This window comes from Candoia aspera, chromosome 17 (genome assembly GCF_035149785.1).
Source record: "Candoia aspera isolate rCanAsp1 chromosome 17, rCanAsp1.hap2, whole genome shotgun sequence".
Classification (NCBI taxonomy): Eukaryota; Metazoa; Chordata; class Lepidosauria; order Squamata; family Boidae; genus Candoia; species Candoia aspera.
In genome coordinates, this window is record NC_086169.1 from 489,202 (window position 1) to 498,433 (window position 9,232).

At 60.6% G+C, this 9,232-nt stretch overlaps 3 protein-coding genes across 4 annotated transcripts; 2 read left to right on the forward strand and 1 right to left on the reverse strand.

Annotated features, from left to right (window-relative positions):
* On the forward strand, positions 1-1,952 carry MRPL24 (mitochondrial ribosomal protein L24). The gene is made up of 5 exons (XM_063316990.1): positions 1-218; positions 316-411; positions 565-665; positions 1,244-1,374; positions 1,575-1,952. Exons 1-5 carry the CDS (start codon positions 51-53, stop codon positions 1,709-1,711), a joined length of 633 nt encoding a protein of 210 aa, XP_063173060.1. The 5' UTR covers positions 1-50; the 3' UTR covers positions 1,712-1,952.
* Positions 1,953-2,155: 203 nt separating this feature from the next.
* Positions 2,156-5,341, reverse strand: METTL25B (methyltransferase like 25B). Its single transcript, XM_063316981.1, has 7 exons — positions 5,197-5,341; positions 4,835-5,110; positions 4,630-4,692; positions 4,326-4,466; positions 3,291-3,961; positions 2,935-3,107; positions 2,156-2,334 (listed from the first exon to the last, which is right to left on the reverse strand). Exons 1-7 carry the CDS (start codon positions 5,290-5,292, stop codon positions 2,216-2,218), a joined length of 1,539 nt encoding a protein of 512 aa, XP_063173051.1. The 5' UTR covers positions 5,293-5,341; the 3' UTR covers positions 2,156-2,215.
* A 163-nt stretch (positions 5,342-5,504) lies between these two features.
* On the forward strand, positions 5,505-8,553 carry ISG20L2 (interferon stimulated exonuclease gene 20 like 2). Of its 2 annotated transcripts, none has more exons than XM_063316987.1 (4): positions 5,505-5,632; positions 6,296-7,122; positions 7,371-7,571; positions 7,808-8,553. In XM_063316987.1, the coding sequence occupies exons 2-4, from the start codon at positions 6,397-6,399 to the stop codon at positions 7,937-7,939; spliced, it is 1,059 nt and encodes a 352-aa protein (XP_063173057.1). In that variant the 5' UTR covers positions 5,505-5,632; positions 6,296-6,396; the 3' UTR covers positions 7,940-8,553. The 2 variants fall into 2 exon arrangements, with proteins under 2 accessions (XP_063173057.1, XP_063173058.1); XM_063316988.1 differs by lacking the exon at positions 5,505-5,632 and adding an exon at positions 5,756-5,965.
* The last annotated feature ends 679 nt before the right edge of the window (positions 8,554-9,232 follow it).

Sequence of the window (9,232 nt, forward strand, 5' to 3'; positions counted from 1 at the left end):
CTCCCTTGGGCGCCTGCTGCCCTCTCTCTGCCCCGTCCGTTGCAGGCACCATGAAGCTCTCGCTGTTGCTGGCCATGGCGGAGAAGTTCGCGCCCCCGTGGGCCTCCCGATCCGGCCTGGCGCGGCCGGGGTCCGCCGCCGACCGGAGGGCGCAGAGGAGGAAGACCCCCGCGGGGCCCGTCCGGGAGGAGGACTGGAAGGTCTTCCGCGGGGACACGGTGAGTCTCCCCCGCGCCGGCCGCCCGCCTGGAGGCAGGCGCCGCCCGCCCGCTGCGCCTCGGAGCCCGGTGGACCCGCTCTCCTCTCCCCACGCAGGTGCAGATCCTGACCGGGAACGAGGCGGGCAAGCAAAGCCAGGTCACCAAGGTCGACAAGGAGCGCAACTCGGTGGTGCTGGATCGCCTCAACCTGGTAAGGGGGCAGGAGGGAAGTGCGGCTGCTGCAAGAGGGCCCAGAGCGGGACCCTGCTGCTGGGGCGGGCTTCCTCCCAGGGCCCGTGGGTGCCCCTGCGAGCTTTCCGGGAGGTGAGGGCTGCCTGGGTTCAGTTGCACGTCTCTCCCCCAGAGTTACCACTACGCAGATAGCACCAAGGAAGGCCGGGTCATGATTGCCACAGAAAAGCCGCTGCCCTTGGAGGATGTGGCCCTGGTTGACCCCACTGATAGGTAAGGCAGCTGCTGGACCAGCTTGGCTAAATCACCCGGGCACTGTTGGGCCTAAACCATTTGGCCTGCCCCAAAATGTCCAGGGGGCCCCCCTTTGTCAGACACACCAGTCGTGGGGCGACTTCCTCTCCGTCCCTGTTGTTGCTCCCTCTACAGAAGGGGTGCCCCCGGAACAAAATGAGATCATCCATGCTTGAAAATGGGTTGACTTCTAAGCACAGGCAGGGCTGGGGGGGCAGGGGGGAATTTGCCCAGCTAATCAAAATGGGTCTCCTTCCAACCACTCTCTTAAAAAAATCAAGGCGAGATTTCTGTTCTTTTCCTTTTTGCAAACCCTCCTGGTGGGGGAGTAAATACTGGTTTTCTGTTTTTGTGTGGTATTTGTAAAACTTGGCGTTTTCGGTTTGTGAGAAATTTTGGTTGTAATTCTGAAGAAATACCATGGCAATCTCTAGTCCTTTCACCTTCTTTCTGCTTTCCGTACAACTTGGGAACCCTTCTCGTTAATGTGACGGCTGAATGCCACTGCCTTGGGCCTCTCCTGGATGCTCCCCTTTGCCCACTTGGCATGGCCTCAGGCTGCCCACCAAAGTGCTCTGGCGCTACACGGAACAGGGCGAGCGCGTGCGGGTCTCCATCCGGACGGGCAGAATCATCCCGAAACCTATCGAGCAGAGAGAGGACGGCATTGTTCCCGAGCTGTGGGTCGGTAAGCAGCTCTTCTGCGGAACAAGGAAGGAAGGAGGGCAGGGACTTCATCTGAGAAGTCCAGCTGGGACTGTAGGGTGCGCCCGCAGCTTCTGCTGGACTCTGCCCTATGGCCAAGTTGTTCTCAAACACGGTGGGGACTAGAACCTTAAAAATAAGTAGTCGCCTAGCATAACCAATTTTTCTCCCCTGCCAATTCAGATGGACCCAAGGACACCTCGACCAAGGATGTCCTGGAGAAGACGTACACTCCCTCCTTGAAGACGTTCCAAGAGGAAATTATGGAGCTGATGGGAATTGTAGAGACACGTCGGCACAGGAAGTCCTACTGGTATTAAGGCTTCTGCTTCTCCAAGGCCAGCCTCGCTTCCAACAGCCGTATAAGAGAACCACCCCCCACCCATGGCAGGGGTGCGAGCCTGCCTTGCTTTGGAGTGTCCTCCCTTCTCCAGGGAAGGGGATGCAGCAGTGCAATTAGCAGGAGTCGGAGGACCTCTGTGCACACGTGGGCGTTAAAGGGCCATCTTTTATCAAAGGCTAAGAGGCAATCAACAATAAATATCCCTTATAGAAAAACAAGTGTATGGTGATTAAAAACAGACAACAAATGGGAGCCATGCACATATTTCAGTCCCTTCAAGAGTCTCCACAAAGGACTTTATCTACAGCCTGTTCCTTTGTCCTCCTCCAAAGGGCTGACCCACACGCACGGCTGGGCTGTAACAGGATGTGCAACCAACTTTTTTAGGTCGAGTCCCGTCCTTGACTCTGGCTGTGAGAGCCTTTTGCTTTTTCTGCATAAAGCACTGAGAAGGCCCATCCAGGACAAGAACCTCCTCCCCTTAGTCTTCTGCAGCCAGGCCCCAGAGGTCGGAGGGTAGCACCTTCTTGGCAGCCACCAGTACGAGATTCCTGGCAGAGAGAGTTGGGTTGAAGAGAGGGACCAGCTCACACGGGAAACCTGTGGGGAGGAAAAAAAAGGAGTGGGCTTGGGGCAGCCTTGTTGAAGCCAGTCAGGAGCAGGGAACCACGACACAGGGTCCCCCAGGCCCTCAAAAGCAGGGGGTGGAATCCGAAAAGATGCATCTGGCATCACCCCCTGGCTTGCCGGGCCACACAAGCATCTGCGCTAAACCCTGTGCTCCAAAGTGCTGCCCATTTTGAGGCCGTTAAGGTGTGGGACCAGGAGACCCAGGTGCCAAACATCTGCACCCCAAAACAGATCTCAGCTTTTTGCCAAGGCATCATCTCAGCACACAGAATAATTCTGTCCCTCTCCTGCTGAGCCCCCCCCCCCGTTTGTTCCTGGAGGCTCCCCTTAGAAAGAGATAGCCTCAAAAGCAGCCAACTTCACTTCTGCCTTCTGCTTAAAGCAGGTAATGCTTTGACTCCCTTCTCTGTAAAAAAGGAAGGCTAGATTAGGCTGGGCTGGGATAAGCCCCTCCTCCGCAGATGGTCCTGAAGATGCCAACCACACACAACAGCCACAGTGCTACTTCAAAACAGCAGGAGAGGATTCCTCTGAGCTTTCAGGTTGGATGCTGAACCCCCGTCAGCTTACCTTGCTCTTGCAGGTAGATCATCCGATCAAGGAGAATAAGGGTCTCCACCAAAGGGGCCAGCAGAAGAGCAAGGCTGAAGAAGACCACCACCCTCTGCTGTTGGGCCAGAGACGGTGGCTCTAGGGGCCCATCCAGGCTCATGCCGACACGTTCCAGCCCCCGGCGAGCGTATCTGCCAGGAAAGGCAAGGCTGAACTCACTGTTCTGAACAGAGGACGTGGGGGCCGATGGGTATCTATGGGAGGGGCTGTTAACCGCAGCTGGCACTTTGGATTGCACAGCTAGAGGGGCAGCGCAAGTCCCACCAGCTGGGGAAGGCCCCTGCAGCTCCCAGGGCGCGGATGGGCTCACTCACTGCTCAAAGGTCATCTCGTGGGCCTTGGGGATGGCCTGCACCCCAGCACGTTTCTTGGCTGGGTCAATGGCCCGGATCACCGTCTCCAGCCTTGCCCGGAAGCAGTGCGTCTTCAGGGAAGAGCTGTTGCGCTCGAGCCGCAGAATGTAGTCCTCGATGGCGTGGCAGGCCCCTTCCCGGGCCTTGTACGAGAGCTGGTGGCCTGGCAACCCAGACACCCAGTTGCTCAGGGGGTAGCCGGGCTGGGCCACCTCCCCAGTGCTCAGCTTCATGTAGCAGCAGGCCACTGAAGTGATGCCAACAACGTGGGGGCAGGCAACAAAGAGCCGGAGGAGGGTCGCACTGAGGTCCCCACAGGCATGCAGGCCAGTGAGCAAAAGCGGTTCCTGGGGGTGCTGTGGTCGCAGGCTGGCTGGCGAGTCCCATTCCAGGAAATCTGGGATATCTTCCCCATGGTCTGCACCTCCTTTTCTGGCTTCAGTTTCTCTAAGCTCACACAGCACGGTGGGTTGACGGCCCGGTGCTTCTCCCCATGCATTCCTGTCTCCTGCGGGGTCCCCCCCTCCAGCCTTCCCAGAGCGCAGCAATTCCACAAACTCTGGCCATGGAGAGTCAGGACTGACCCAGCCCACCACGTGGCTCGGCCCCTGGACAGAGAGGCTGTCTGGAGCCTGCAGGGAGCAAACAGAGGGGTACCAAGTGTCACGCAGCCAGAAATGCCAAAGCCAGAGCAAGCCCAGAATTTGCCGTGTGCGGGCTCTTAAATCAGGTTGGGGCTCCCCACAATGAATATTTAGAGAGCAAGTTGTTTTCTCCAGGCATTTGTTTGGGCAGAAGGCTTTAACCGCATTCAGCGTAGAAAAAGCAAGAACCTAGGATTATGAAACTTATTCATCTACAATTCACAGTAGCAAGGAATAACCTCCCTCCCTCTAATCATTCAGCTGAACTCCCTCCTCCCTGCCTGAGACCGCTTTGCTCCAGCGGCAAGACCCTCACCGGCTGTCCTATTTCCAGGACATAGTTTTCCCTCACCTGCTGCCTGGCCTGCTCTTTCTTCAGCCCCCGAACCAACTCCCGGTCAAACTCGATGGCCTGAGCGACGAGGCGGGGGTCTCCCTCGACAGCTGTGACAGACAACTGGAGCCAGAACGCCAAGAAGCGAGAGAGGTGGCCCTGCCAGAGAAGAGAGGCGGATGGATGGCCAAGGAGACGCTGGCTGGCTTCGGTGCGTGGGCCAAGGCTCTTCGGGCTGCTGGAACCCGGCAGGCCGCTCCCCAGGGCCAGACGCGGGGTGGGGGGTCCAAAGCCAGAGAGGCTGGCGCCCTCAAAGGCTCACCTGACCGGAGCCCACGTCCACCACCTCGTGGCACCCGGTGAGCTGGCTCAGCTTCTTCACCACCTGCCGGAAAGAGGACAATCAGGCCCGCGGGAGGGGGTCGCCGGCGACCCTGAGGCTTCTTCGGGCGGAGGGCCGCGCAGCCATCTCCGCGCACCTCGTACCCGCCCCCCCAGCCAAAGGATCGCGCCCCCGGCCCCCGCACCTGCGCGAGTCGCCGGACCTCGTGCTGCTTCTTGGGCTTCAGGTGCCTGCGGAAGGGCGGCGGCAGCGGGGCCTCGCGGGGCGCGGCGGGGCCCCTGGGGAAGGCCAGGGCGTGCGCGGTGGCCCGGAAGGCCAGCAGCGAGAGCGGCCACACCGAGCGGCGGCGCCGGCGGCCCCTCTGCAGCAGCAGCGCGGCCACCTGCGGGGGCGAGAGGTCGCCCAGCGCCGCCTGCCAGCCGCGCGGGAGGCGGCCCCAAAGGTCGTCGGTGAAGAACTCCTGCGGGGCGGGAGGAGGAAGAGGAGAGGCGGCTCAGCGGAGGCGGAAGCGAGGCGGACCGGCCGGGGCGGGGCGGGGCGGCTTACGATGACGAAGGCGTCCGTGATCGGCCGGTACAGCGAGAGGACGCGGGCGAGGCCGGCGGCCAGGCGCTTCTGCTCCTCCAGCGGGAAGCCGCGCATGACGGCGAAGTTTGGCCCCGGTCGGCCCCCGTCGCCGCGCAGCCGCGGATGGCGCACTTCCGGTTTCGGACGGAAGTGCCGAGCGCGCGGTGGGGGCGCTCTGCCCGCCGCGCCCCTGCGACTCCATGGGCGCCGGTCGGCCGGCGAGGTTGGCACGCTCACCTCTCCGCCCCGCGAGCTGTTTTTCAAGGCCCAAAGAGGCGCCCCTGAAAAGGCATCGGCTTTCCAACGTTGGGAAACGCCGGCGGGAACGACTTCCGGTTGAGGCCGGAATCTCCACGGCCGGGGCAGCGCTTCCGGTTCCGGGTTGGCGGCGGGGTGCCGTTGCGGCGGAGGCGAGGTGGGTGTGGAGCACCGGTGGAGCCGCTCGGCCGCCTCCCTGGCAGGGGGCGCTTCGGCCTCCCCCGGCAGCGCGGGCAGCGGAGAGAGATCTCCGCTGCCGCCTGGGCAGGAGCGCCCGGTGACGCGGCTGGCAGGGCCCGCTGTGATGCCTCCGTGAGCTCAGCCGCTGTCACAAACCCGGCCTGCCAGACGGCGGGGGCGCCGGCCTGGGCGTGGGAGGAGGCCGGCAGCCCCGCGCTCGGCTGGGGAGGAAGCCTGGCCGGCGAGTGACGCCGCCGCCCCCTCGGCATCGCCCGCCCGCGCGCTTGCAGCCTGGACGGGAGCGGGACAGGTGCCGGGAGTGGGCGGGGACGAGGGGATGCTTTGCCTCTCTTTGAGGCGGGAGGCTCAGTCTGGCTTAGGATTGCCGGGACGGGGGTGGTGCCCCCCAGGAAAGCTCCCCTGGTCGAAAGACCCTTGGCTTGCGAGGCCAGGGCTGTGTGGCTCCCTTGTCCCCCCCCACGACCCCTTTGGGTCCCCTTCTGAAGGGTCTGAGAGCGAATGGAAACAGAGCAGGACTCCCAGCCTTCTGGGAAAGGGGTTTTTCTGCACTCAGAGAGGTTTGGGGAAAAACAGGTGATTCCCAGAAACCTGGGGTATTCATTTCTCTTTCTCTTCCTAGGGTAGACATGTCGACATGCCTATTGCCACGCACCGCCGGACCTCTTTAGAGAGCTGCCCGCTTCTGGTTCTCTCCCCTCAATTGACGATCAGTTGCCTCCGATGGACACCATGTCCGATATCTTCATCAACCTGGACACTGTCCTTCATCCGCCTGCCAAAAAGGGCTCTGTAGGGAACAAGAAGCACCAGCGCTTTGTCAAACGCCGCCAGTTCCTAGAGAGAAAGGGCTTCCTGAAGCAGAAGCAGCTGCCCGCGCAGCCTCCCCTGCCCAGGCGGGATGTCTCTTTCAGCTGCTGCCCAGGACCTGACCGGGGCCAGAAGAGGCAGAAAGTGGACAGGCAAGGGGGCAGCAAAGCCGTACGAGAGGATGGCTCCCCCCGCCAGCTCCAAATGCTTCCCAAAGAGAGCTCCAGTTCGGGCACTACGGATACAGGATCCCAGACCTCCAGCCCCTCCGGAGCTGCATCAGCCTCAAGGAAAACAGGGAGCGGTGCGGGGAGGCCCAACGGGACCCTCATCCACGGCAGCCGGGGGAGTATTCCTCGGGTCAGCCTTTTGAACGAATACAAGAGTGGGCTCCCTGAAGCCCCGGAGGCAGTCAAGCCCAGCAAAATGGTGGCCATTGACTGTGAGATGGTGGGCACCGGGCCTGGGGGGCGCAATAGTGACCTGGCCCGATGCAGCGTGGTCAGCTACTATGGCGATGTGATGTACGACAAGTACATCCGCCCCCTGAGCCCCATCACCAACTACCGGACTCGGTGGAGTGGCATCAGGCAGCATCACATGAAAAATGCTGTCCCCTTCAAGCTAGCCCAGAAAGAGGTGAGGGCAATGTGCAGCCTTCTCACCCTCCTTTTAGGTTCTCCTCATTCCCACATAGGGGTGTTTTCTGATTTAGGGCAATGCGGACTTCTTGAGTGCCAGCTCACCTGAATATCCAGAGTATCAGCATCCTTTGGGAGCATAAAGGCATCTCGTCTTGGCTAGGAGGATATTCTATTAGGAGGCCACAGGTACGTTCTTGGTGCTTCAGGGTGCTGACCACGCTTCCTCCTCTGCTTGCCTTCCAGATTCTTAAGCTTCTCTCTGGGAAGATTGTTATTGGCCATGCAATCCACAATGACTTCAAGGCCCTCAAATATTTCCACCCCAAATCCTTGACCAGGGACACTTCAAAAATCCCACTGCTCAATCGGAAGGCCGGCTTCCCCGAGAATGAGTCGGCCTCCCTGAAGCGACTCACTAAGCAGCTCCTGCACCGAGACATTCAGGTAACCATGCAGGTGCCCAGGCATACCTGCACAGGTGTTGAGCCTGGCTGCTCTCTTGGTGGGAGCTGCAGGATGAAATGAGATCATTATTCTCTGAAGCCGAGGGGCTGCAGTAGGATTCATCCTGTGGGAAGAAAGGGGGAAAGAATGGGCCCCCCTGTGGCCAAGAGGCAAGCTCTGGGGCAGGGCTGCGGGTGAGTCTTGCCCTGAGGTGTCCTTTCCTTCCCCCCCTCCAGGTGGGCCACAATGGCCACTCATCAGTCGAAGACGCCTGGGCAACCATGGAGCTGTACAGAGTGATTGAGGTGGAGTGGGAGAGGCACTTGGCCACTTCCCCACCCCAGGACGGACCACCTGGCACCACGTGACTGCCTTTGGCCAAGAACAAGCTGGCCTGGACTTATGGGGCGAGAGCTGCAGATGCTCCAGAAGCCGTTTGGAGGCTGGAGGGAGGGGGCAGAAGAGGGAAAGAAGGAGTAACTGATCTGAGGGGTGGGGGGGCCAGAAGGATGAGTCCATTACATTATTTCCAGCTGAGGCCTGCATTGGTGTGTTCCTTGCAGGCCCTGTGGCTTCTTGGGGGACCGATCCTTCCCCTACAACTGAGGCAGGGAGGAAGGTCTCCCTCTGTGCCTCCTCAGAGCAGGGGAGATCATAGTCACCTTTGAAGGGAGGGACCAGGACCGCAGAGGGTCTGTCTGTCTGTCCTCAACCAGTAGGGCTCTTGGGCACAATCCTCCCCAATGCCACGTTTTCCTCCTTGGTGCTGAAGGCCGGGGGCTTGCCGACTGCCTCAATGGGGGGGTTTATGACCTCCAGCTGGGGGCCTCCCTCTTTTGCTGAATGGCGTCTGGAAAGCGAAGCCACGAGTGGCCCCGTCATCTGAAGGTTGGGGGCGCCCCAGGGCGTGGGGAGGCGGCTTTGGGATTGCTCCCTTCCGCAGCAGCCTGGGGAGTGGCATCAGGGCCTGTGCGTGTAGAGAGGGAGCCGGGGGGCTCTCCTGGTCCCGTGCTTGTGTCTTCAGTTGCAGGACTTTGTCTTCTGAGATGCACTGGGGACTTTGATAGTCGCTGTGCCTTCTGGGTTTGGCACTCTGTATCACGGCAGCGCAGCTAATAGGGAGGCCGTGGGTCTGTTTTTATGGCTGGGACTGCCAATACTTGGTGCCAGTTGGCGGGGGGGCATTGTTGGATAGTTGTAGTAGTAGAAGCAGCAGACCTGACTCCTGAGCCTGCCAGCGGTGACTGTGATAGGGTTTTATTCAATAAAAAAATGCTTACCCCAAAAGAAAAGCAAAACTTCACCAAAGGTATCCCTTGGGTGGGTCCTTGAAAAAAGCAGACCTGCGTGGCCTGGGCTCCTCGACAGATCCTGCCTGGAAATGGAAGTGGAAGCTCCCCACCCCATCATCTGAACACTGGGGACACTCCTTGGGTTGGGTGGGGTCTCGTGGAGAGAACATTCAGCTTGAGGGCGGCAGCCGTTCCTGTTGGCAGCAGCCTGGGTGGAAAGGGAGAGTGCTGGGAAGAGGGACTGCCCCACACCTGGGACCCCAGGGGGAGGACCCCTGGACTGAGCAGGGGGACCGAAGAGGCTTGGCTGGTAAGCAGGAGAGGCTGCAGCCGTGGGAGCCTGCCGCGGGGGTGAAAGAGCCTGCTAGG

Bases quoted from the DNA above. Each gene is read 5' to 3' on its own strand.
- MRPL24 (XM_063316990.1), top strand. From the start codon at position 51: ATGAAGCTCTCGCTGTTGCTGGCCATGGCGGAGAAGTTCGCGCCCCCG. The intron at 219-315 runs GTGAGTCTCCCC...CTCCCCACGCAG, and splicing joins AGGTCTTCCGCGGGGACACG to GTGCAGATCCTGACCGGGAA. The intron at 666-1,243 runs GTAAGGCAGCTG...GCATGGCCTCAG, and splicing joins CTGGTTGACCCCACTGATAG to GCTGCCCACCAAAGTGCTCT.
- METTL25B (XM_063316981.1), bottom strand. From the start codon at position 5,292: ATGCGCGGCTTCCCGCTGGAGGAGCAGAAGCGCCTGGCCGCCGGCCTC. The intron at 3,962-4,325 runs GTGAGGGAAAAC...TGCTCCCTGCAG, and splicing joins AAGAGCAGGCCAGGCAGCAG to GCTCCAGACAGCCTCTCTGT. The intron at 2,335-2,934 runs GTAAGCTGACGG...TCCTCCCCACAG, and splicing joins GATCTACCTGCAAGAGCAAG to GTTTCCCGTGTGAGCTGGTC.
- ISG20L2 (XM_063316987.1), top strand. From the start codon at position 6,397: ATGGACACCATGTCCGATATCTTCATCAACCTGGACACTGTCCTTCAT. The intron at 7,123-7,370 runs GTGAGGGCAATG...CTTGCCTTCCAG, and splicing joins TCAAGCTAGCCCAGAAAGAG to ATTCTTAAGCTTCTCTCTGG. The intron at 7,572-7,807 runs GTAACCATGCAG...CCCCCCCTCCAG, and splicing joins TCCTGCACCGAGACATTCAG to GTGGGCCACAATGGCCACTC.